The sequence below is a fragment of the Galeopterus variegatus genome, unplaced genomic scaffold, assembly GCF_000696425.1.
Source record: "Galeopterus variegatus unplaced genomic scaffold, G_variegatus-3.0.2 Scaffold317, whole genome shotgun sequence".
Taxonomy (NCBI): domain Eukaryota; kingdom Metazoa; phylum Chordata; class Mammalia; order Dermoptera; family Cynocephalidae; genus Galeopterus; species Galeopterus variegatus.
In genome coordinates, this window is record NW_007726428.1 from 152,969 (window position 1) to 180,531 (window position 27,563).

At 35.1% G+C, this 27,563-nt stretch overlaps 1 protein-coding gene across 1 annotated transcript in view; it reads left to right on the forward strand.

Moving 5' to 3' along the window:
* OLA1 (Obg-like ATPase 1) overlaps positions 1–27,563 on the forward strand; it is a 169,932-nt gene that overhangs the window by 100,798 nt on the left and 41,571 nt on the right. Inside the window, exons 5-6 of the mRNA XM_008567385.1 lie at positions 21,164–21,244; positions 21,564–21,661. Of these exons, the coding sequence (XP_008565607.1) occupies positions 21,164–21,244; positions 21,564–21,661 (179 nt within the window). The remainder of the gene's footprint in view (positions 1–21,163; positions 21,245–21,563; positions 21,662–27,563) is intronic.

Below are 27,563 nucleotides of genomic sequence, written 5' to 3' on the forward strand. Positions count from 1 at the left end.
GGCAACGGATCGCAACCCTCAGTGTTGCCCCCGTACCGGACCGGGGACAGGCAACGGGATCGCAAGCCTCGGTGTTGCTCCCGCGCCTCGCTCAGCCAGTGAGCGGGAGCCGGTCTGTATGTGGAATCCGAACCCTCGGACGGGAGCGCCACCGCGCTTCCCAAGCGGCGCACTATCCAGTGCGCCACCGGGCCGGCCCCTACTTGATTATTCTTTAATATTACTGATCTCTTCCTGTTTATTCAAATGTGTCTTTATTTTCTGGATAGTCTCAGAAATTCAGTATCCAAACCTCTTTCTCTATAAAGGTTCCAGTTTCTAGATTTGGATGTCATATGTATTTTTATGAAAATAAGAAGGAAAAGCTTGGATTAGATATGTTCTAGTATAAAACATGAGCCAAATTATTAATGTTAAAACAGAATCTTTCTTAAGAGTGAGGTTGATACATTCAGATATAGGAGAGACCTTCTGTAGTGGGTCTTGCTGTCTCAAAGAAAACCGAGGCACTAAAGGCGGCAGGAGTGGGATAAACATTTCCTATTGCTATGAGTGAAGTGTATTAGTTTTCTAGGGCTGCCATAACAAGTACCACAAACTGGATGGCTTAAAATAACAGAAATTTATTCTTTCACAGTTCTGGATGATTAAAAGTCTGAAAAATCAAGGTATTGATAGGGCTATGCTTCCTCTGAAGCCTCTAGGGAAGAATCCTTCCTTGCCTGTTCTAGCTTGTTGCCTTGTGGCAGCATAACTCCAATTAGTCTTTACATGGTCATCTTCCCTCTGTTTCTGTCTAAATTTCCCTCTTCTTATAAGGACACTAGTCGTATAGGATTAAGTGCACATCCTACTCTATACGGCCTCATCTTAACTATTTCTCAAATAAGTTCACATCATAAGTACCAGAGGTTAGGACTTCAACGTATTTTTTCGGCATACACAAGTCAACACATAACACCAAGGCATCAAAATCAAGGTTTTGGCAGCTGGCAGGTACGGGGATCTGAACCCTTGACCTTGGTGTTACAACACCGTGCTCTAACCAACCAAGCTAACTGGCCAGCTGAAGCTTATTTTAAATGTGTTTAAGTGTGCATACATTACAGTTGGAAAGACAAAATTTGGGAAATGAAATTAGAGTGGTTTAAGGAACAATTTATTTTGTATTGGTTATTTGGAAAGCATCAACTTCAAAAATGTTCATGGAACTAATAGTTATCTAATTAAATAACTGAAGAAGGCCACCAGAAGTTGTAATTAATGAGTCTTTTTTTTTCCTGAAAATATCTCTGAGTAAATAATTAATGTCCTCAATAATAGATAGCTATTAGCAGACTTTTTTTTTTTTTTTTAAGGTTAGGAGTCATGTTATATTAAATACTTCTGAAACCAGTAAGAATCAGGTTGTCCTAAGTAATTGTTAACATGGTATGAAACAAAGCAAATACCAGAACAATTATTGAAATACAAATAAGGCAACGAGTAATATTTAGTATCTGAAACCCCATATTATTTTACCAACAATTAGGGTTTGATTAAAATATAATAATAGACTAAAGTAAAGCTAAATATATGGCTTTATAAATTAGGAATAAGGTAAATATAGACAATGGCAATAGCCATTATTTATTGTTATTATGTGCCATATGTGCATTATATCTTTTTTCCCTATTTATTTATTTGTTTGTTTATTTTTATTCGCTCCCACATATAAATGAGAACATGCAGTATTTCTCTTTCTGTGCCTGGCTTATTTCGCTTAACATAATTTTCTCTAATTCCATCAGTGTTGCTGTGTATTTCATTCTTTTTTACAGCAGAGTAGTATTGCATTGTGTAGATATACCACATTTTCCTTATCCACTTGTCCGATGATGGGCATTTAGGCTGGTTCCAACTCTTGGCCGTTGTAAATAGAGCTGCAGTAAACATGGGAGTGTAGGTGTCCCTTCGACATGATGATTTCCATTCCTCTGAGTATATACCCAGCAGTGGAATAGCTGGGTTATATGGTAGATCTATCTGTAGTTGTTTGAGGAAACTCCATACCATTTTCATAATGGCTGCAACACTTTACAGTCCCACCAACAGTGTAGGAGGGTTCCCTTTTCTCTGCATCCTTGTTAGCATTTATTATTCTCAGTCTTTTGAATATTAACCAGCCTAACTGGAGTGAGATATCTCAGTGTGGTTTTGATTTGCATTTCCCTGATGCTTAGTGATATTTAGACTTTTTTCAGGTGTCTGTTCACCATTTGTATATCTCCCTTCAAGAAATGTCTGTCCAGCTCCTTTGCCCATTTTATTTTTGAGTGGTAAGGGGATCACAACCCTCGGCACAGTGCTGTCCGCACCACGCTCAGCCAGTGAGCACACCGGCCACCCCTATATAGGATCTGAACCTGCAGCCTCGGTGCTACCAGCGCTGCACTCTCCCGAGTGAGCCACGGGGCTGACCCCTTTGCCCATTTTTTAATCAGTTTACTTGGTTTTTTTATTAAGATGTTTGAGTTCCTTGTATATTCTGGATATCAATTCCTTGTTGGATGCATGGTTTGCAAATATTTTCTCCCTTTCTGTAGATTGTGTTTTTGCTCTGCTAATTGTTTCTTTTGCTATGCAGAAGATCTAAATCCTTGATCCTGGTGTCATCACTTCTTATTATTCTTAAGGCAGTTTTAAAAGTTGATTTTTACCTAACTTAAAAAAACTTTTAAAATATTTGTTTTTAACTAAAATTGAAAGATTCAAAAGAATATACTGTAAAAATATAATTCTCCCTTCACTTGTCTTCTCATTTACCCTTTTCTCCTCTTTAGACTCTTGTGTCCTGGACTATTCTTATATGACTTAAAAAGATCATTTCTAAAAAAATGAAATAACGAAGAGTAGTATTCAGTGAAGATGAACTGTGTTCACTCATCTTTCTCCCCATATCCTCTCTGTCCTCCTAGTTTCTAGTTAGTGAAACCACATTGTTGAACTAAAAACCTGAATCTTTGATTTCTCTCTCTCCCTTACCATGTACATCCCATCCTATTGATTTTATCTCTTGAATATTCCCCATATCTCTTCCTTCCGCCTTATTTTCACTACCATTTCTTTAGTTTAGGCATCATTTATGATGAATTTATTTTTGCAGTTTAATTGATCTCTTGGCCTCCACTCTTAACTTTGTTTTCCTCCAATATAAAATGGAGACCTAAACATGTTATTTCCCTGATTGAAATACCTCATCACCTTCCTATAGGATTCTGCCAGCATAAAGTCCATGGCTTACAAAGTTCTTTTTGATTCAGCCTTGCCCGACTTAACATTGTCTTTTTCTCAGCTCTCCTGACAGTGAACTTAGGGCTCTAAACATACTGGTTTCCAGTGAGCTCATTTACTAGAACTACCTTTTTGCTACTCCTCCATCCCCATTTCTTTGTCATCCTTCAGGACATAACCTGTATCAGGAGTTTCCTACTCTTTAAAAAATTTTTTTATTGTGGTAAACTATGCATAACATAAAGTTTACCATTAATCATTTTTAAACGTACAATTCACAGTATTGTGCAGCTGTCACCACTATCCGTTTCCAGAATTTTTTCATCATCCCAGGCTGAAACTCTGTACCCTTTAAACAGTAATTCCCCAGTTCCTCCTCTCCCAGCTCCTGATAACCTCTGTTCTACTTTTTGTCTCTATGAATTTGCCTGTTCTTGGTTGCTCGTGTAAGTGGAATCATACAATTTTTGTCCTTTTGTGTCTGGCTTATTTCACTTAGCATCATGTATTTACAGTTCATCCACGTTGTAGCATGTATCAAAATTTCATTCCTTTTGAAGGCTAAATATTGTTACAGTGTTTGTACATAACACATTCTGTGGACATTTGGGCTGTTTCCACCTTTTGGCTATTGTAAATAATGCTGTTACTATTCACACTATTGTACAAGTATCTATTGGAGTCCCTGCTTTCATTTAATCTCCACAACATTTTAAGTATTACTTCATTTTATAGATGAGTAAATTGAGGCCCAGAAAGATTAATTATAATCTGCCCCCAAGTCTAAGATGGACAATGTATTTACATATGAAATGATAAAAACAGAAAATTGAGTATACATTGTGGTTATAACATTTATTAAGAAATTTTCATTGAAAATAGTCTAGAAGGAAACAGTAAGTGATAATAGTGACTTAGGGAAGTAGAATTGAATGCCTACCTCTTAAGTATTTTTCCATTTTGTTTTTATTGATTTTATAAAATATATTTATGGAAGGGGCCGGCCCGGTGGTGCACTGCTATAGTGCGCCGCTTGGGAAGCACGGCGGCGCTCCCGCTGAGGGTTCAGATCCCACATACAGACCGGTTCCCGCTCACTGGCTGAGCGAGGCGCGGGAGCGGCGCCGAGGGTTGCAATCCCGTTGCCGGTCCCGTCCGGTGCGGGGGCGACACTGAGGGTTGCGATCCGTTGCCGGACATGGAAAAAGGAAAAAAAAAAATATATATATATATATATATATATGGAAAATGAACCCCAAAGTTAAAAATATTTATTAAATACAACAGCCTATTTAAAAGTGCATGAACTAGGAATGTAATTCAAAATTATTGTAGTTCATTATTTGAGTCCACATAATATACATATGCCAAAGCTAGGAAAGAGGTCATGAATTTTTTGTAATGAGAGTGAAAATTTTCTTAATTTGACTTGGCAATACCAATGTGAGAGTCAACCTTTGGTAGGTAGGACTACTTCATGATTATTATAGTAATTATTATAAGCATTGATGAGGGATTTTTGACAGTGATGTGAAAGTGATGTGCAGCAAAGGGAAGGCTCACATTAAAGTGTGTCCTTTTTCTTGGCATGGTATAAGAAGAATGAGAGTGTGAGTGTAATTAATCTAACGGTCATTGGTATATTTTGCTTTCTCAGTTTGTGGTCACTTTAAGCAAAGACTTATTTTTCTCTCCAGGTTTTAAGAAAAAAAATTGACTTATTTGGTAATACATTATGTGAACATGTAAGAACTGCTAAAGATGGAAGACTTCTGAGTCATTTAGTCTCAAAAGTTTTATTGTATTTTTAAATTTGAGTCTTTTAATTGTAAGGTAAAGAACAGAGATTCAAGTTAGGCTACTTCAAGAAATGGAGTATTATTTTTAAAACATGAAGCAATAAGAGAAATGGAGATGCAAAAATATTCGAGGGCAGGAATTGTGCTATAGTCAGGCCTTTTGGAGTTGAATTGTAAATAACCCAGGATAGCACCCAAGAATTCAACAGGTCTGTGCATCTTCTCTCTGGTACTCTGCCATTCATATAACTCAGATATTCTCTATTTCTGCTTCACTGGAATTCTTACTTTTCTTCTTTTGCTACTAGAATTTATTAGCTCTTTTTTAAAAAATGATGCTGATAATCTTTTTCTATCTAGTCTTTTTTGTTGTTGTTGGCTGGCCAGTACAGGGATCCAAACCCTTGACCTTCGTGTTATAAGAAAGCACTCTAAGCAACTGAGCTAATCAGCTAGCTTCCACTAGAATTTATCTTCTATTTTTGTGTTGTTTTTTATTCCTGACTTTTGCTTCTTCATAAATTCTGTTTATTTACAATTAGCTTGTTTATAACTTTATGTAGTTTATCTTGTATTTTTTAAGTGTATTTGTTCAGCATTAAGTCTCCTATTCTATCCTCTTGGTATATCCTAATTCAGATTCCTGAGAGCATCTACTTGCCTTGGTTAATTTCCATTTTGGCAGAGGTTTTTGCCCCAGACCCCTTCATAGATTAAGTGCCCACTACTTCTGGCCAGGAGTTATGGGTAAGACTGTCTCCTCAGTAAAAGCAGTAGGCTGAGTCACATACCTTTGGAAAAGGACTGCGAACAAAGCACCATGTTGGGTGATGAGTTTAGTATATTGTGTAAATGGTATGAGATGTGGTGCATTGTAGGTCCTTAGTGCTCACTATTATGTATTTATTTTTGGACAGTAGTTAAGAAGTGCAAAACTGTTTAAGGCTTCCAGGATAATATTTGTACAGAAGCATGTATATTGTGTTTGGAGCAAGGGTCACAAGTATTAGATTAATTTGAGACCAGACTACTCTAGTATCATCAATTTATATATACCCTGAAATGAAAGGAAATGATTCATATAAGAACTGATGTTATGGTGCATATACTATAGAAATATTTTCTTGGTTATTTCTACCCGTTCACTTTCTCCTTGCCTATTGCCAACCAAACACAGATGTAGAAAATTAATAAGAGGACATGTTAGTATCACCATAAACTCATTATTACTGACCTCACGTAGACCCTGTTTTTTCCTGTTTGCACTCCTACTCTCTGCTGCAACTGCTTTTTTTTTCTCCTTACACCTTTTATTTATGCCTACTAATTCCTTCCATCCCTACCCCAGTAAAAGCCTTCAGAGTTAGGAATTCTCTCATGTTTTCACTAATCAAACCTAAAGCCTGCTTATTCACTCCTTTTATCTGTGGCCAGTTATCCTGTCATTGTTTTGGATCCTATCATTTCCTAATTTCTCAGAAATGTTACACTATCAGTCATTCTTTCTTCCCTTCTTCTTCTTCTTCTTCTTTTTTTTTTTTTTTTTTGCGTTTAAGTGGCTTTATTGCGATGTAATTCACGTACCATAAAGTTTACCCTTGTTGTTGTTGCTGTTGTTGTTTTGGCTGTTGGCTGGTTCGGCCACCTTTTAAAGTGTACAGTTCAGTGGTTTTTAGTATATTCACAAAGTTATGTTCTGATCACCACTAATCCCTTCTTTTTTGTATATATAAGTTGTTCCTCTCAAACTAAATTCTTTTCAGCATTTAAAGGTGGCTTTTTCATCTTTAAAAAAAAAAATTCCTGAAAAAAAAAAACATCCCTCTCCCGTCAACTATCACATTTTCTCTATCTTCCTTCATAAAAACTTCTTGAAAGAAGTATTTATATTTACGGTGTCCGTTTTCTTTACCTCCTAATAACTCAGTCCACTCTAATCTGACTTATCCGCCTATCACATTCAAACGGTTCACCAGGGTCATCAGTGACTTTTGTATTGTTATTTCCAGTGGGCATTTTCAGTCATTGTGATTCGTCAGTAGCAGTGGACGCTGTTGGGTCATTATTGGATTCCATAACCACACTCTCCTCATTTCTCTCCTTCTCTAGCAACTCCTCACTTTCTTTTGCAGACTCATCCTCTTATACCTTTGCTATTAAATATTGGCATTACTTAAAGTTGAGTCCTATGCCCTCTTCCCTTCTTACTCTAAATACTCTCCCTATGAGATCTCATCCCTATTCACAGTTACAATTACTGCTTATCTGCAAATAAGTTCCACATTTGTATTTCTTGCCCTGATCTGTCCTCTGAGCTCCAAACTAGTTTACAGTCATACGCTGATTAATGACAGGGATACATTCTGAGAACTGCATCTTTAGGTGATTTCATCATCATGCAAACAACACAGAGTGTACTTACACAAACGTAGATGGTACAGCCTACTACACACGTAGACTACATGGAAGAGCTGTTATAATGTTATGGGATCAACGTCATATATGTGGTTTGTTGTTGACTGAAAATCATTGTGCAGCACTATATTTGATTCTTGATTTAACATGTTTTGGATTTCTCAAACACATCTCAAAGTTACCACATCTAAAACCAAACTTAAGAGTATTCCGTCCCTCAAACCTAAACCTCTTCTAGTGTTTTTTAGCTCAGTGAAATGTACCACTGTTAGATTATGCAAACCAGAAAACTAGTCATCTTTGACCCATTTTCTTTCCATCATTTCTCATATCTAGTCCATCCCTGAGTTCTGTCAATGCGTGTGTTTGTTTATCTGTATATATGGAGAGTTAAGTGTACCTGTATTTTCTTGTGTGAATGCATATAAACATACAGAGAGAGAGAAGAAGAATTAACTTATGGCACAGTGATAAATTAATGAATCTGGGTGTACTAACATTCTATCATTCTTGCAGCTTTTCTGTAAGTTTGAAATTACTTCAAAATAAAAAGTAAAAACAAAACAAAATAATAACATCTTATGGTTTTAATGTATGGAGTTCAGTTAAAATACATGGCAATAATAGCACAACAGGTTAGGAGCAGATAAATGGAGTAAAGGTGTTAATAATACTCGAGTTAAAAGACAAAGAGTTTGGCAGTTCTTCAAAAGTTAATCATAGAATTACCATATGAACCTGCAGTCCCACTCCTGGGTATATACCCGAGGAATTGAAAACAGTATTCAAACAGATACATGTACATGCACATTCATAGCAGCAATATTCACAATAACCAAAAGGTGGAAATAGCCCAAATGTCCATCAGGGAATGAATGGATAAACAAGCTGTGGTACATACATACAATCCAATATTATTCAGCCATGAAAAGGATGAAGTACTGATGCTACAATGTGCATGGACCTAAAAAAAAAAAAAAAATTATGCTGTGTGAAAGAAGCCAGACACAAAAGATCCTTTATTTTTTGATTCTATATATGTGACATGTTCAGAATAGGTAAATTCTTAGAAACAGAACAGCAGATTGGTGGTTGCTGGGGGCTGGGGAAGAGAGGACAATGGAGAGAAACTGCTTAATGAAGTACAGGGTTTTAGTTTTGGAGTGATGGAAATGTTTGCAACTAGATAGAGTTGGTGGTTACATAACATTATGAATTTACAAAATGCTTTAGTACTAAATCACTTTAAAATGGTTAATTTTATGTTGTGAATTGCACCTCAGTAAATTTTTTTTAAATTAAAAAAGACTGTCAGATTGGATTTTTGAAAGCCCACATCTATGCTGCTTATATGACACACATCTTAAATGTTAGGATACAGAAAATAAAGAATAGAGATATATAATGTGCAAGCCCTAGACAAAAAAAAAAAAAAATTGGGGTAATATCAGTATACCAATATCAAAGTAGATTTTAAAGGAGTTAAAAAAAAGGCATATCATAATGCTAAATGTTCAGTCTACCAGGAAGAAAAATAACTTTTTAAGTTTGAATGTGCCTAATATTATAACCTCAAAATATATAAAGCAAAAAGGGGCAGAACTAAAAGGCAAAACAAAACAAAAACAAATCTACAGTCATGATAGAAAATCTTAATACTTCTTTTACTAATTGATAGAATAAGCAGACAAAATTCTAGTAAGGATATAGAAGATTTAAACAACTCGATTAAGGAACTCGATCTAATTAACATATATAGAACATTGCATCCAATAACCACAGGATGTACATTCTTTTCAAATACAAATGGAATGTTTACCAAAATTGACCATATCATTGGATATAAAGCAAATGAACAAATTTCAGACTGTTGAAATCATAAAGAATATGTTATCTGACCACTATGGAATTAAAATTAGCAATCAGTAATGAAAAGATTACTAGAAAATTCAGAAATATTTGGAAATTAAGCAGTATATAGTTGTTCTTCATTATCTGTGGGGCATTAACCCCTCCTTGGACCCCAAAACTTTTTTTCACAGATGATTAAGTCACTTATATGTAAAATACTGTGTTATCTGCATATTAACTTACGCACATTCTCCCACATATGTACCTTAAATCATCTCTAGATTACTAATACAATTCCTAATACAATTTAAATGCTATGTAAATAGCTATTATACTGTATTGTTCAGTGGGTAATGACAAGAAGAAAAGTCTGTACATGTTCAGTACAGTCGCAACTATAATTTTTTTTAAAAATATTTTTAATCTGCAAGTGATTGAACTCATGGATTTGGAGTCAAGGACACAGAGGGCTGACTGTATTTCTAAAAGATCTCATGTTTCAAAGAAGTCACTATGGGAATAAAATACTTTTAACCCTGTGATAATGAAAATGTAGTACATCAAAATTTGTGGTATTCTGGGCCAGCCCGGTGGCGCACTGGATAGTGCGCCGCTTGGGAAGCGCGGCGGTGCTCCCGCCCGAGGGTTCGGATCCCACATACAGACCAGTTCCCGCTCACTGGCTGAGCGAGGCGCGGGAGCAACACCGAGGGTTGCGATCCCGTTGCCGGTCCCGGTCCGGTACGGGGGCGACACTGAGGGTCGCAATCCGTTGCCGGACCCGGGAAAAAAAAAAAAAAAAATTTGTGGTATTCTGGGCCAGCCCGGTGGCGCACTGGATAGTGCGCCGCTTGGGAAGCGCGGCGGTGCTCCCGCCCGAGGGTTCGGATCCCACATACAGACCAGTTCCCGCTCACTGGCTGAGCGAGGCGCGGGAGCAACACCGAGGGTTGCGATCCCGTTGCCGGTCCCGGTCCGGTACGGGGGCGACACTGAGGGTTGCAATCCGTTGCCGGACACGGGAAAAAAAAAAAAAAAATTTGTGGTATTCTTTTCTGGTGTATTGCACTCACATTTTATAAATTTATTGTCTTAAATGTATATATCCAAAAGTAAGAAAGGGTGAAATCAGTGGTCTGACAGTATCCCTCTGAAGATACTTTATTTCTTCAGATGGACAAAAAAGAACAATGAAAAGAAATCTGAAGACGCCAACGTGAAGAAACCATAAAAATGAGAGCAGATATTAATGAAATAGGAAAGATACATAATAAAGAGGCTCAAAAAGGCCAAAAGTTGGTTCTTTGAAAAAACTAATAAAATTGATAAATTCTTAGCAAGATGGGTGAAGGGGAAAAAAGAGAAACACAAAACCAGCATCAGTAATAAAAAAGTAATACTGCAGATCCTATAGACTCTAAGCTAATAAGAGGATATTATAAACAATTTATGGCAATGATTTTGAAAAATATGTGAAATGGACAAATTTAAACGACTGCTTAACAAAACGAATGTAAAAAATAAAATATACAAATAGTTCCCTATTGAAGAAATTGAACCCAAAACTCACAACCTTACTATAAAGAAAACTCCTGACCCAGATGATTTCTCTATACATTTATATTCTCATACACACTCTTCCAGACAATAGAAAAGGAGAAAACTTTCCACCTGATTTTATGAGGCCAGAATAGTCTGATACCAAAACCTTACAATATAAGAAAGAAGTAGTACAGGCAAATCTCTTTCATGAACATAAATGCACATTCTTAAATAAAATATTAGCAAACTCAATCCAGTAATAATTATTATTATTAATAATAATATTATTATTACTGAATCCAATAGTAAGTGATATTCTGTCATGACTAAAATTCTAGGAATGCAAAGTAGGTTTGAAACCAAATTAATGTAAAAGAATAAGGGAGAAAAATCATATTATTATCTCTGTTCATTAGAAAAAGGATTTGATACTGTTCAGTCACTCATGATTTAAAAAAAAATCAGCAATCTAGGGATAAAGGAGGTTAGTCTACATAGTCTGAGAAAGGGTATCTATAAAAAACCTGCATAAACAATTATACTTAATGGTGAAATATGAAAGCTTTCCCCCTTCATATCAGGAACAAAGCAAGGATGCTTACTATTACTGTTTTTGTACTGGAATTCTGAGCCAGTGCAATAAGGCAAGAAAAAGAAATAAAATGATAAGATTGGAAAGGAAGAAATAAAAATGCCATTACTCACAGACAGCATGATTATGTATTTAGAAAGCATAACAGAATCTTAGATGTAAATCATTTGAATTAGTAAATGAAGTCATCCTGGGTTGTTAAATACAAAGTTAATATAAAAAATGATTTGTATTTTATAATCCAGAATTGAAAGGAATTTTTTTTTAGAGGATACCATTTGGTGTAGCACTAAACAAATGAATCAAATATCTGGGGATAAAGTTAGTGAAAGCTCTACTAGAATTTCTACCTAGAAAACTATAAAACATTAATGAGAGAAATTAATAAATAAATGGAGGGTTTTACTATGTTTTTAGATTGGAAGACTCAATATTTTAAAAATGTCAAATCTTTCCAAAGTTGATCTATAAATTCAGCATGTTCCAAATCAAATTCCCAGCAGCTTGTTTTTTGTAGAAAGTAACAAACTGATTCTAAATTTTACATGGAAATGCAGAGGTTCAAGAATAGTCTCAAAGAAGAATAAAGTTTGAGGACTTGGTACACGTTAACCATGTATTAAGACTTATAAAGCTGCAGTAATTAAGACAGTCAAGGATAGACAGCAAGGATAGACTTGTATTGACCGATGGGACAGAATGTATATACAGACACAAATATACATGTACAATTTGAGTTTTGGTAAAGGTGGTACTGCAGAGTAGTGAAGAAAGGAATGCTCTTTTCAAGAAATGGTGAAGAAAATGGATCCTTACCCACCTCACATTATACACAAAAAGTTTATATAGAGTAAAAAAGTGAAGCTCTTACAGAATAAAATGTCTAGAAAATAACAGAATATCTTCATGACCTTGGAATAAACAAAAATTTTTTTTGAAAGGGACACAGAAAGCAGTAATCATAAAGGAAACGGTTTTTAGATTATACTGCATTAAAATTAGGACTTCTGTTAGACAAGCGAGAGAAAAGATAAGCTTCAGAGAAAGGAGATATTTGTAGTATCTGACAAAGAACTTGTCTTCAGAATATGCAAAGGACTCCTGTAAGTAGATAAGAAAAAGACAGACAGCCCAATGGAAAAGTTGTCCAATAACTTGAACAAGCACTTCACAAAAGAGAAAATTCCCTGTTTGTCATTATGGAAATGCAAATTCAGACAATGGTCAGATACCATACACTTACCATAAATTAATGAGCAATAATACCAAATGCTGGGAAGAATGTGAAGCAAATGGAATTTTCATACAGTGCTGATAGGAGTATAAATTAGTTCATCTGATTTTGAAAACTGACTAGCGGTATATACTAAGCTTGAGTAAATGTATGACCTATGACCAAGCAATTCCCATCTTAGATATGTACCCAAGAGGAACACATATTTGGATTTACCAAAATACATGTACAAGAATGTTTATAGCAGCTTTATTACTAATAGCCTTATAGTATAAACAACCTGGATATCCATCAACAGTAAAATGGATAAATTGTGGAATATTACTACAGTGAAATATTATACAGCAGAGAAACATATTACTGCTACATGTAACAACATGTTTGAATTTCACAAACAACTTTGAGCAAAAGAAGGGAGACACAAAATAATACACATTGTATGATTCCATTTCTGTACATTTCAATAACAGACTGATTTGTGAAGCAAAGAAGCCAGGATAGTGATTGTCTCTAGGGAGGAATGGAATATTGTGACTATACTGTCAGTAATATTCTATATGTTGATCGGGGTGGTAATTATAGGCATATCTGTTCATTCTTTGATAGTTCATTGAACAGTACACTTATGTGTGTTATAATGAGTGTATGTTATCCTTCAGTATATCCTCAAGAGCAAATTGTCCATTCTGGTTGCCACTTTATAACAGACAGGTGAGGAACATTTTTATGTTAAGGTGTTTTTCTCACTACCTGCTTCAGTGAATCATTTAACTGAAAACCCACAACTGCCAAAATACATTCAACCCAGGTTATTGCTTGCATTAATCTATTGTCTTAATTCTTGGAAGATATACACCCCCATCCTCCCATACACACACACACAGTCATGTACAGCGTTACTGCCAGTTGTCTTAGTTCTGTTCTTTTCTGGGAGTTTCAGCCACTAAAGTATGTGGAAAGATAGCAGTCAGGGATCAGTACTCTGGCCTCCGTAAAACAGCAGCATTCATTCAGTAGAGCAACAAACAAATACGTAATACTATGATTCAGACAGATCCTAAATATCACGTTAGGGTATACAGTAAACATCCATTTTATAAGAAAAAGCCTAGTTCAGTTTTTAATCAATTTTGGATATTTAAAGTGGATAGTTGGAGGAGGTAGAGGCAGTATATTAGTGCTGACTGGTGAGAATATTTTGAGCTGAGACCTTGCCCCAGTTCTTTTGGTCTGAGTACATTTTTGGTTGACTATGTTAAAGCCATCTAACTAGCATAAGTGAGCTCATGTGGATATCAGCATCAGATATTAGGGTGGTGGGTTTGGTTAGAGGGAAATATCAGGCTTAGAAGTTATTCTTATTACAGAATAAGTATATCCCCTTGATAAACTGCCAAGTCTATCCATTTAGCCATCAAATTTTAGGATTACAGATGGTGAACAAAGAATAGATGAAATTCCTACCTTCTCTGTCACCTTGTGAATCTTTTTTTTTTTTTTCCTATTATAAAAATGTTTGTTGATTAAAAATTTTAAAAACAGCATTATAATTTTTAAAAAGGAGGCAGAACGGGAAAAGCTCTTTGGGATCTAACCTTCTAGAGGTTTCTATTGCTAAAAATTTGGTGTGGTCTCTATCCAGTTTTATTATTTGAATATATCTATTTATATGTATTATATATATTTCAAAACCTCAAATGGAATCACATTATGAATTCTAGTGTTTTTTTCTATTGAGTCTTTTAAAAATATTATTTAAATATTATTAATCTATTATTATTTTTATCTATTGAGTGTTTCCTATTTGCCTGGAACTGTGCCAGTTGTTTTACATGTATTTTCTCATTTAATCCTCACAATCACCATATGTTCAATTGGAGTTATTATTCCAATTTTATAGAAAAAAAACTTAGACAGGTTAGGTAACTTCCCCAAAATTATACAGCCAGAAAGTGGTACAGCCAGGACTTGAACTCAGATTGGTTACCAAAATCCTATATTCTTAACCTTATTGCATTGTTTTGAACACGCTTTTTTCACTCAGTATATTTTGGACATTTTCCCCTATAAATGTACACACAGAGGTATAGCTTGTCTTAATGGATACAAAGTGTTCTGTTGTATCAGTGTCTCATAAGCAAGTCTCCAATAAATGGCTTTTTAGATTGTAATCTATACTTCTCTTATATTAGTGTCACACTATTCTAACCCCTGTAGTTTTATGGTTTGTTTTAATATATAGTAGGGCAAGTTACATATTTTTCTGTAAACATTTTTTTAACCCTTAAGCAATTAATTCTTTTAAAATAATGATATATTCAATTTATAATGTTCTGCAACACTCTTGTTATGATCTGAGCTGGAATTGTGTTAGATAAACATTATAATGTGTAGAATTTTTATCAGCACAGTATTGATCAGGAGAGAGAAATATTGAATGCAGGGTCTGGCTAAAGCAAGTTTTGGGTCAGTGTCTCAAACCTCTGGTCTGAGAGTTCATGGACCTACAACATTTACTTAATTGGGTATTGTTGGGGCATTTGAGTATTGCCATAGAGTCAGTAACAACAAAGGTTCTTGGATTTTTGGATCATGGATCCCTTTGAAAAGCATTTGGAAGATATGTGCCATCTTCCCTTAAAGGCACATAAGCATAGAACTTTACATACAATTTCAGGGTGTTAGGGAACCCCTGAAACCTGTTTATGGATCATAGGTTAATAATAATTGCTATGGGAGCTGAAGAATACTAAAATAGAGAAGTCTAAGTAGTCTTGGACTGTCTAGTAAATGATTTGGTTATAACAATATTGTACACAAAGAAAAATATTACTGTTTTTGTAAAACATGGTTTAACAGCACATATTATACCCAAATAATAAAATAAGAATATTTAATTTCTCTAAAAACCCTAATGAGAATGAGGACTTTGAAGAACAACCTTGGGAATGTCTAGGCTAAACCAGGAGCAGTTAGAAAAGCACTAAGGAAGACAAATAGGCAAGAGTGTTGGAGTCAGCTTTTGAGTCACTTACCACCTGAATTTGAATCTCATCTCTGCCACTTACTAGCCATGGAAATTTAGGCAAGTCACACATACTCCCTGAGTCTAAATACATTACAGTTGCTATTAACAACAACAACAACAATAATAAAATACATCAAGAAAATAGAGCATTTCTAAAGTTAAATGTGAAGCTATAAGCTATCATTAAAAAGCGTCAAAGCAGAAGAGTGAGGTACTCAAGGTAAGTTTGGATTAAGTTTTAACTTTGCAGTTAAAAGCTTAGTTCTTGTAGAATGTTAAGATTAGAAGCCTGGCTTGAGATTTCATGAAGAAAGCCATTATTGTTAATAACTCAGAAATATGAAGAAAAGGTCTAATGAACATTGATACAGATTGGAGAAGATGTGTATGTGCTTTAAAGAAGCACCCAAGAGAACATATTGCAATTTTGTAGATCGCTGTTATTTAATGTTTCTTTTTTTCTGTCTTTTAAAATTATTTTTATTGAAACATAATTGATTATACATATCTGTGTGGTACAGCGCTGAATATTAATACCTGTGTGCAATATGTGATGCTCAAATCAGGATAATTTGTATATTCAGCGTTACACAATGTAATTATTTTTTGTGACCCTTTACCAATTTCTCGCCAACCCCCCGTTCCCCACATATTATTATGATTGTTGTAGTTTTCTTTCTCTCTTTTTTTTGAAGGATTTTTTTGTCTTTTTATTTTTTAATTTGTTTTTTATTAGCATATTCATTGTTACAAATCATACTTATTCTTTATGCCCCTTATCCAATCTATCCGCTCCCCCTCTTCCTTGCCCTCCCCCTACCCCCTCTAATAACCATAGGTTTGTTCTTTCCATCTGATAGGTTAACTGTTCTTCTGTTGGTCTGTTGCCTAGATGATCTGTCCAGCACTGAGACAGGTGTGATCAAGTCCTCCCCTATTATCTTAAATAGATGCTTCTATTACTCTGGACTGTGCTTTGTGGAGAGAAAGGACCTCTTCTTTTTTTTTTGGTCTCTGCTGGTGCCTCTCCTTGTGTCAATGAAGTTGAGAGTCTGGTGTGCCATGTGCACAGTGGCTGTGACTGCTACTATAGAGACTAGCTGCTTTTGTGGCAGCCTTGGCAATTGTGATGGCTGTGGTGGACTGCCTATGTGGAAATGGTGTTTTGGGTGTGCTCTTTACCTGGTTGCAGCTGGGTTCAGCTTCCCCAGGATGTTGGGGTGAAGTGGGGTGCTGAGGCCATCAGTCCCCCCACTGCCACAGCTCCAGAGCCCAGGGTGCTTCCTGCTGCTGCCAGTGGTCATTGATGGTCTGGTTGTGGATGTCGGGGGTGTGTGGCTGAGGCCCTTGGCCTTCCCTCTCCCTGGTTTGGGAGCCTAGGGGGCTTCTGGTCCTTCTAGGTTTTATAGGTGTTCTTTGGTGATGTTAGAGCTTTACTAGTTAATATCAAACTTTGTCTGTGATCTGTGGGTATTTTGTTTTTTCTTTCAGTTCTTTGTTGGATTATTCACTGTTCCCACCACTTAAACTCTGCATTAGAACTAATTTTTGTCCTTTGCTTACTTCTAAAATGGGGAACTTCCTGTGGGGACCAGCACTTGAACCCTGTAGTTGAGCTAAATTGCTGCTTTGCTGCTGATTCCCTGGGGAAGGCTTTTTATGCAGCTCAGGTTTTAATGGTTGACTTTATCTGTAATTCCGGTCTTGTGAGGTCTGGTACACCTGGGTTGTGTGGAAACTCGGGTCTGGGCCTGAGTCTTTTCAGCAAACTGCACCCCCTGCAGTTCTGTATTCCTGACCAGTCTCCACTGAATGGTCCTGTGCTGACTGGAAGGCAGATCAGCTGTCCATGCTGGGCCGGTCCCTTGTGATGACTTACCAGCCTCTGAGTGGCTCCTTTTTTCTGTTGTCTGTGGCTCCTTGCTCCTATGTGGGTCCACAGGAACCCTGTTAGTGGTCTTGCTGGCCTGGGGGCCACCAAGGCCCTCTTCTCCCCTGCCACCTCCAAGCAACTTCATATGCATGGCACAGCTGAGGCTCCGTGTGCTCACCAGCTCCAGACTTGAAGTGGCCAGGGCTCGAAATGGTGGGAGCGATCCTTCTCTCATCATGGCTTCTCCTGTCTTTGTGAACTCTGTAGGCCTTTCCTCCTCTTCCCCTGTGCTCTAGCAGCCCCAGCTTGGCTGTTGTTGCTTTTTAATAGTTGTAAATTGGTTGATTTGTAGGAGAGAGAGTGATACTGGGACCGTCTATTCTGCCATCTTGACCAGATGGCTAATATTTCAACAATAATAGCAACAATGGCAACTATTCACATTTATTGAGAATTTACTCTGTGCAAAGAACTGTGCTAAACAATTTCTATACATTATCTCCTTTGGTCTTTACAACAACCGCCAGGTTGGTAGATGTCATCATCTGCATTTTATCAATGAAGTGGGTTACACAGCTGATAAGTAGTAGACCTAGGATTTATTCCAACACTTTTTTTTTATTCCCACACTTAATCATTATGCTGTTACCTCTGAAATTAGTACACTCATATAACTGCAATCTAACAGAAAAGTTCAAATGACCAGGAATTTTTGTATATCTCCTTAATGTACAGAATTTATTTTGAAAATGAGGAATTTATTACAGTTATCAGAACAGTTTGATTTAATACTTCTACATCTATATTTCTATATAATGATAGTAAGAAAATAAGAAATCCTAAAGTAACTTCTAAAAGCATCAATGATTAAAGTATTATTTATGTCTTTATTATATTCTAATTTGTTAAAAGTGGGTAAAGTATGTATTAGACTTATTTTTCAGTTAACCAAATTCAATTAACTTTTATTGTTCTGTCCATCACTATTAATATGTGTTTATACATACAAACATAAGGAAAAAATTTAATCAACCCATTAAGTATCCAAATAAGCCCCATTTTTTTTTCATCTGTTTAGAAGTTTTTTAGATAAGGAATATAACATCTTTTAATTTTTGCTAAAATTAAAATTTTTACCTTCTTTATGTAAGGGAAAGAGCACACTGAAACGATGTCATAAACTGATCATTTATGTAAGATAATCTCATCTGAGAGCAATTTGTTTTTGGTTTGTTGTAATTAAAGCTAACATTTTTGGTAAATCTACGGTGTCTCTTCTTCACTGTTTAATCTCTTGTGGGGATGACGAAGAGAACACAGGGTACAAAATATTTTGCTTTCAACTGTTCAAAAACTAGGTTATAATTTGTAAATTTTTCTAAATAGATTTGAATGTGGCTTTAAGGAATATAATGTTTGAGAACTTTAATTATGAGTTAATTCTCTTTAATTAAAACTTGAGTGCTCCTAATTTGTAATATATGTTGTGAGTAAAAAAACTAATGCCAAAATGCTTTTGTGATAAGATTTCTATGTCTAAAGTAATGGTCTAGTTAATTTAAAATGGAAGAGAAATACTGAAATTCCTTCACTAGTGATCAGCACTTATTGAGACCTTTTAGTTTTGTAAAAATGTTTATAGTTACAAAAGTATTTTACACTTTTTATGTGATTAAAATTTAATTCCCTGTCTTATTTTTAGTTTTGCTTTCTTTTGTATATTTTCTTTTTAAAAAATATTTGAAAAAACTAATGGAACCAAATGTAAGATGGTACCACTGTTTTCTCCTTCTTTTGTATAATCTTGTTGCGTGTCTCTACATAAGCTGTTCTGGCCACTCATCATAGTAACCAGCTGGGCCATTTCACCTGCTGGAGCCATTAAAGAGGACTCTCTCCCCCTAGATTAATCCCCTCCGACATTAGTTTTTTGCACTGACAACTGGAGCAGGCATTCAGAATTTGCAGGTGGCCAGTGTGACGCACATAATTGCCTACAATTTTAGGCAATGAATAAAAATGGTCTACATTACTTGTCAAAGGTTGTATATGCAGTGCCAAGTGAGATCTATGGGAAGCCTTTTAGGGTTTAAAGAACAGTTAATAGCAAGGCTGCACAGGGCTTTTTTAATCATAATGCATTTGTAATATAGCACTTTGATCTTCTCCTTGTAGGAAATGGTGTTACATTAGCCACTTTTAAACATTTATGAGTGAAATTCAGTTATAGAAGTAAAAGTGATTATTCTTGAGCAGACCATGTTAGATTTCATTAAAAGTTTTCAGCTTGCCCCTTCCTTGTTAAAATCTGTGGGAAGTCCTTTTCCTGGAGGTTTCAAATCAGGATCTAAGGATATAGGGCTTTTTCCTTATTTTTCCTGTTGGTAACAGCAAGATATGGAAGGAAGGTACAAAATATTGAGATAATTTATTCAAATGGATATTTATAGGAGAATAACTGATTCTGGTAAAGTAAAATACATTGATGAAAATCCAAGAAATCTATTACTAATAAGTGTGTTACAATAAATTTTGAGAAATGCATATTTAAAACATATCCATAAATTATCTTTAACCACCCCGCCCAAACAAAACAGATGACTCTCAATGCACTTCTCCTGGAAGAGCTAAGTTTGACCTTTCAGACCCGAGAGCCTTTTATTAACACCTGCCTGTAAGGAGAACCTTGCCACACGCAGCTTTTAGATTCAGAACCACAAAACTGATGAGGAAAGGCTTGAAGGGTTCAGTTTGTGTCACTTGCTGTTTGCCGTTTCCATTTCACAGATGATTAATCTTTCTGTGAAGAAAGGCCAGAGAAACAAAGCACATTGGGCTCTTCCTGCAGTTACTCCTTCTGAATGCACACTAGCTTGCTAACTAAAAGGCCTTTAGATTTCCAGCAGAGAGAGATGTTCTGAAAGTGAATGCAGCTGGTTGGAGGTCACCAGTGCAGGGCTCTTGCCATTGTGTAATGGAAGCTTTGGCAGGTTGGGAGGGAGGGGGGCCCAGGTCCGGCTGCAGGAGAGGTGGGCAGGGAGAAAGTGTTGGCAAAAAATTAATTCAGTATGAAAAGAGTTTTGGTCAGTTGATTTAATATTTTGGAGGGTAGATCATCAATAATAGGCTCACTTTTGTCTGTTTAGTGTTTCTTTTTAAGGAAAAAAATATATAATTTAGTCTTTCTCCTACATCTCTCCCCTTACTTCATTTCCTAATAGCATGGTTGTCTTGCATGTGGCATCACGAGGTAATGTTGAAATATTATTAACTCTTGTATTTAGTCTTTGGTGTGATTGAATTGTCTTGGAATTTTTCAGACTGTTACTAATATTGCTAATATTTTCCATTTTATGTATTAAAATTTTAATGCTACAATAATGTTTCATTGGCATTTCATTTTTTAATGAGATATAGAAAACAATTATTTGTGTGGCTCAGTTTTCCTTTTATTAAAATTTTTTATTTTTATTTTGAGGATGTGAAGACTTTTAAAATATTTAATATCTAAATGCTTAGTATTCATCTTGTTTACTTTTTTCTCAATCACGTATAGGACATAATGTGCAAAGTCAAATCCTGGGTTACAGATCAAAAGAAACCTGTTCGCTTCTATCATGATTGGAATGACAAAGAGGTAAGTTATAAACATCATGCCATCTATTATTGCCTTTGCTTTGATTTTTTAGAGAATGAATTACATTTGTCATTATTTTACACTTGTTATATCTAGTTAAACTTTTATTTCTGTCAGTGATTGCTTATTGCTTATTCCCAGGCTTCTCATTCCCCCCGCCCCCTTTGATATTTCATAACAACCAATCTTTTGGAAATAAGAGTTGTGAAAATGAAAATGTCTACTCGTTTTAGAAAAAGTTTATGTTCAAATTATTCAATAATTCACTCCATGTTTACTCATCTTTTAAAAGGGGTTCTTTCTCCATCTCCCCCTTTAGATTGAAGTGTTGAATAAACACTTATTTTTGACTTCAAAACCAATGGTCTACTTGGTTAATCTTTCTGAGAAAGACTACATTAGAAAGAAAAACAAATGGTAAGTTTTTCCTCCCCAGATATATACCCAGACACATCATATCTATACACATAAAAACACACATACATATGTACTTACTGCTATGTTTGATTTTAACATTTTTCTCCTTACTATTAAAACATTTTAAATGGATGAGAAAGCTTTCCCTGGTGTTTACATTCAGAGATGAGTCTACACTGAGAGAACTGAAAAAAACTGAGTTAAGCAATATTGAATCATACATATTTACTTATCAGATTTATTAGACATTATTGTTTATTTCTGATGGAAAATGAGAATAAGTGTAGTTGGAATGATAAAACTTTTTAAGCTAGAAATTTCTAGTTGTGTTGATATTATATGTGACTTTAAAATACCCACTTGGAGTTGTAGCTGGACATAAATTTTAAAATCCAGATTGAATACTTAAAAAAAAAAAAAAAAGCTGTCAGGGGGAAGAAAAGTACTTGTTCCAGGTACTTTAAAAGTGTCTTAAGGTAAAAACTATGCATTCACGTATTGATGTCATTTTTGACATGTAACCAAAATGTACAAGATTTGTTTTCTTTAATAAATTACTTCAAAAATCATGTGTTCATGGACATGTAGGTATGTACACATTTGGCGTAGTACTCACTTTGACTTCCCTCAGTGGACCCTCAGTATTTTATACTATTGAGTCATATAAACAAATCAAAACTATCCAAAGCCAAATATCTGAATTCCCCTAAAATATGTTGTCGGTTTCTCCCTGTACTTCATTAAGTACTTAGATGCACATGGTTTCAATTTTCCATTAAAAATTCTCATTTCCATATGATATCAAAGAGTGAGAAGGCTTTAAACTGAAAAATAAACATTCATAGACTGGAAGCCAAAACAATAATTAATGTCAGATGGTTAACTCCAATAAATCATTAGAATAAATCCTGTGAAATTACTGCAACTAAAAATGCCCTGTTGATATTACTGTAAGACATTTTTTGTTCCTGATAGCTGAATTTAGCCTCTTTATTGGTAATGTTCTAGAAAGCATAAATTTAACATAAAAATTTAGTTCAGACTGGTCAGTGTCCTCCAGCAAGTAATTAACTTGCAAATAATCAGTTCTGTCTTGTTTCAAATTCTTATAAATTTGATGATTAATGTGTTAAAAATTGTTACCTTTGGGAAGGAATTTTAAATTTATTACTTGACCTCAGTTAATAAATCTTCTCATTGTGGTATGAATGGTAAGGTTTTCTGAGGCTCCATGAAACAATACAGACATCAAAGTTTACATGAAAAGGGATGAGTCAGTTTCCTTGCCCAAAGGGGCTTCTCACACCTGTATTTGGATGATTACAGGTAGAACTCCCTGGCTCTAATTGTATAGTAAATACCGTTTCCCAGACCCTAATGGTAGACAGGCTGCTTAGGAGACGCCAGTCTGTGATTTAGCTGTCGCCAGACACCCCATGTTTTTTGTGAGACCAGTTGTGATGATGATATGGTTATAGCCAATTGAAAGTAAACTCTTGTCTAAATAGCAAATTTTAATTCATAACGATGTAGAGGTAAGAATGATCCCATTTTTATAAAACCAAATTTCAGTGGGTTTTATGTATAGCTAATGATCTGGCTGGGGGTTGGTGTGTGTGTGTTTTGGGGTCAGGGGGGATCCAGATCTTATGGAAGTTAGTGTAATTGTAGCTGAAAGATCAAAGACAGGGTAACTGAGTGATGTTCCAGAAGAGAATTTACCACATAGCCGTTTTCTGTACAGTTTCTGCCGCCTGCTGTTCCTATTTTCCCTCAAGCTAGCCATTGACTACCCCCTGTGCATCCCTGCTCGTAAAAAATGATTGAGGAAGTATTTGTCATGTATTTATGAGTGGGAAACATTGTGTGATAGGGAATGGCGTCTACTGGAGCCAGAAAGATTGCCATTTTCCTTTCATTCAGCTACTTTGCTACAGCTTTAAATCCTCTGTTTATGCAACATAGCCTCTATATTAAAGTACAGAATAAATTTTTATTATGAAGGATATGAACACTAGATTTTCATCATTTATAACACTGCAAGCAGATGTAAATAGTTAAAATTCATTTTAACTACTAAATCCTTTAATTGTGTTAGCACCTTGTTTTTTGGTAATGTTTATATCTAAGCTCCATTTGGGTTAGTTGCTCCTTTAGCAAAAGAAGTTTTTGCTTTTTAAAGGTAATATGTAATGTTAGTGTAGCAAATTAAGACTAATGCAGGAAGCAGTAATAAAATATTTTCGTGAGTCTTTTAGATCTAGAAAACTATTTTAAACAGTCAGGAAAGAGGAGGAGAGGTTTGTGACTTTGGCCACAAGAGGAATACTAGAACTACCTTTATTTTAGCAGGTCACCGTCTCAAAAGTAATGAACATTTTAATTACTAGTTAAAAGTTCACTTTAAATTTAAATGACAACTTATTACTTTTCAATCCTAGAAAAGAAGGAAGCATTTTGAAAGATAAGTCTATGGTATTATTGAGTAGGTGTATTGATCTTTTGAAAGATATAAAAACTGAAATGTTCCAAGTGTCTCCTCACTAGTTTTAACAGTGTTGAATCAGTCATTTCGTTGATTTATGATTATACCTAGTCCCTGAAGGGAAGCTGATGTGGTAGCCGGATTGGTTACAGTTGTGTTATGATCAAATGACAGTAGTTAAGATGTTGTAAGGAAATCCACAAAAATCTTTATTATTACAAATTGCTGTTTCTTGAATGAATAAAACTATGTAGAAGTTTTTGTTGTTTTTGGTGAGTACTAATGATTTTTGAACACTTGAGGTTTTTGTTTTCTAAACATGCTTAGTTGTTACTTATAACTAAGATTATACTGTATGCTATATTAATTTTCATTTGAGGGTTTGGACTGAGTCATGGTGTCAAGCAGGTACAGGACATTAGAACTGTCAAGCCATTGCTTAATTAGGGGTTTAAATTTCAATCTTTGCACCTTTGCTGCTGTTAGTAGTGTATGCCATCCAATTATGAAACAGTAGAACAAACTAATTTTAGATATTTTGTACTCTTAATAGCTACCAATTATGTTTCATTTTTGTATTCTCTTGTCCCCATCTTTATTAAAACTGTTGATAAAGAATAATTATATCTCATTGTTTATTATACTACATATCCACGTTCAACTGGAAAATATAACAACTAAAATTTAAGACATTCAGACTTCCGGAGGGTGGGTATTATACACACATATTTGCATATGCCCTAAACATTACCTTGTGGTTAATATTATATTAGTCAATTAATCTGACTGATGAAATTGATTCATGATAGGTAGACAAATATTTGGAAAGTCTTCTAAGCTGTTGTAAAATCAAGGGCAATGTGTCAAGTTGACTAAATGAATTTTAAATAGAAAAAGGTTTTATTTTTAATTCTTATTATACCATGATCCAGTTTTCCCCCCACCTCTCTACTTTTGTTATTTTTCCACATAATTTGTACACAACCGCTAAAGATAGTTTGGGTATACTATACATTGCGTGCCTGGTTAGGGAGAGAGTCATGGAATAGATCTATTATTTTCTTGGTTTTTTGAACCGCCTGTAAGAATTATAGCTACTATATCTCACCAACTGTGTATGTAAGGGGAAATGTGTTTATTTTTGACACATAATTTGGTTATGTCAGTGTGTATGTGTATATACACATATATCTGTAAATATAAAACTATTGTAAGAGGTCATCGATTTCTGACAGGGATTATTCATTTAAGTTAGAAAGTTAGCACAGACATGCTACTTTGGAAAAATCACATTGTTACACATTTTATTTAATTGAAGCAAATAAAATGGGACTGATTGATTATCCTTAAGTAAATTACTTATTTAGATTCTGGAGGCTTCCCAAGTAGATTTAAAATAAGGTCCAATTGCTATAAACAGTTTTGAGGAACATACCCTATTATATAAAGCAAGACATACATGTATAAGATTTTTAAATAGTTCATTTTATCATCTGCTAGTCTGGCAAAATAAAACCTCTGAAATATTCATGCAAGATTTCTTTGGGATTATAATTTTTATTTTTTATCACATGTGGTTTTACAGGTTATTGTGTCAGCTTCATCTTGAAGTACCTAACATTCTGAAGTCTGTGAGATACACATTGTTTATTCTGAGTATGTTCTTACCCGCTTGAAATCACAACATAATTTTGGTAGGTTTATTTTAACATGTGAGGCTTTTTAGCTGAATTTAATTGGTCAAACTGTATTTTGTAATGGTTTTCATAGACTAAATACCATTTTAGTAGAGGTAACTGTATGAGGACTAGTGCTTACTTGTTCCTTTGACAGACAGGAAAGGGTGATGGGGCAGGTCAAGGGTATTATGGAAGTCTAATCTGAGCAGTTTTCTTTAAAAAAAAAAAAAAAAAAAGTGGGATTGATTAAATTTGTGAACTCCTGTATAAAATATTCTTTTTTTTTTTTTTTCTTTTTTTTTTTTTTTCTTTTTTTTTTTTTTTCTTTTTTTTTTTTTTTCTTTTTTTTTTTTTTTCTTTTTTTTTTTTTTTCTTTTTTTTTTTTTTCCTTTTTGTCTTTTTTTCGTGTCCGGCAACGGATCGCAACCCTCAGTGTCGCGCCCGTACCGGACCGGGACCGGCAACGGGATCGCAACCCTCGGTGTTGCTCCCACACCTCGCTCAGCCAGTGAGCGGGAACCGGTCTGTATGTGGGATCCGAACCCTCGGCGGGAGCGCTGCCGCGCTTCCCAAGCGGCACACTGTAGCAGTGCGCCACCGGGCCGGCCCCAAAATATTCTTAATTTCAGTGAACTAGGTTGTAAATGAATTTAAAAAGCAAATATTTTCTTAAGACCTTTTCTTCATTTTACACTTTCTTCTTTCTACTAGTGGACAATTCTCAATTATTTGCTTCTTAATTTATATTGTAATGAAGTGTTGAAACAGTGTTATACACACGATGAATTAGGATTTCAGTTTTGGTGAGTGAATTTTGTGGAATTATTTCTTACTTTCTCTTGTCAATATCTTGAGAGTTAAAAAGAATACACTAAAGAAAATCAATCCTTTTCTTACAAGAGATGGAAAGCTGATAGAAGTGGGGGTGGGGAAAAACCTTTGCCCATTTAGGAATCTTTTTTTTTTTCCAAATGTATTTTTGCATTTCAATATATGTTTTACATGAGATAATATTTGTGAATTTCTGTCTAGTTTTCATTAAATGTTTTTTGGTTACTCTTTCAGCAATTTCATTTTCTTATCAAACCATAATGGTGTACTTCTGATTTCATATTATGAAAAAGATAATTATAGAAGAAAGCATATCTTTTTAAATGATTGTTCCACAATATATGTGTGTTACAAATTTCCCCTGGCCTGTTTGCATTTTGATACTATTTACAGTCAGTGATTTCTATTTGCAAGATGGTTCACTGAATTTAAGAAAGTGATATATTTGAAAGCCTTCAGTGTAATCTTCATTAGCACCATCTGCTTACTTACTGATCTATGAGTGATATAATTTATCAAATATGTCAAGACTTTAATTTTTTTTAAACTAGAAGAAGAATTTCACTTCACATAAATAGGAAAAGTTTTATAAATTTTTCACTACTTTAAGAGACTAAAAGTTTTAAGCTCTTTTTAGAAAAATAGTATTACCTAGGATTCTCTCATATGAAATTAAAACATATATTTCTTACACATCTGTACACATCTATGATCTAGGAAGTGAAAGATATGGTTTGGTTTATAATTATATAGTGTTCTTCAAATTATGAATGATTTATGTATATAAAGAATTTCTTGGGCCGAACCCGTGGCTCACTGAGGAGAGTGCAGTGCTGGGAGCGCTGAGGCCGCAGGTTTGGATCCTATATAGGGATGGCCACGGTGTGGACAACACCAAGCCAAGGGT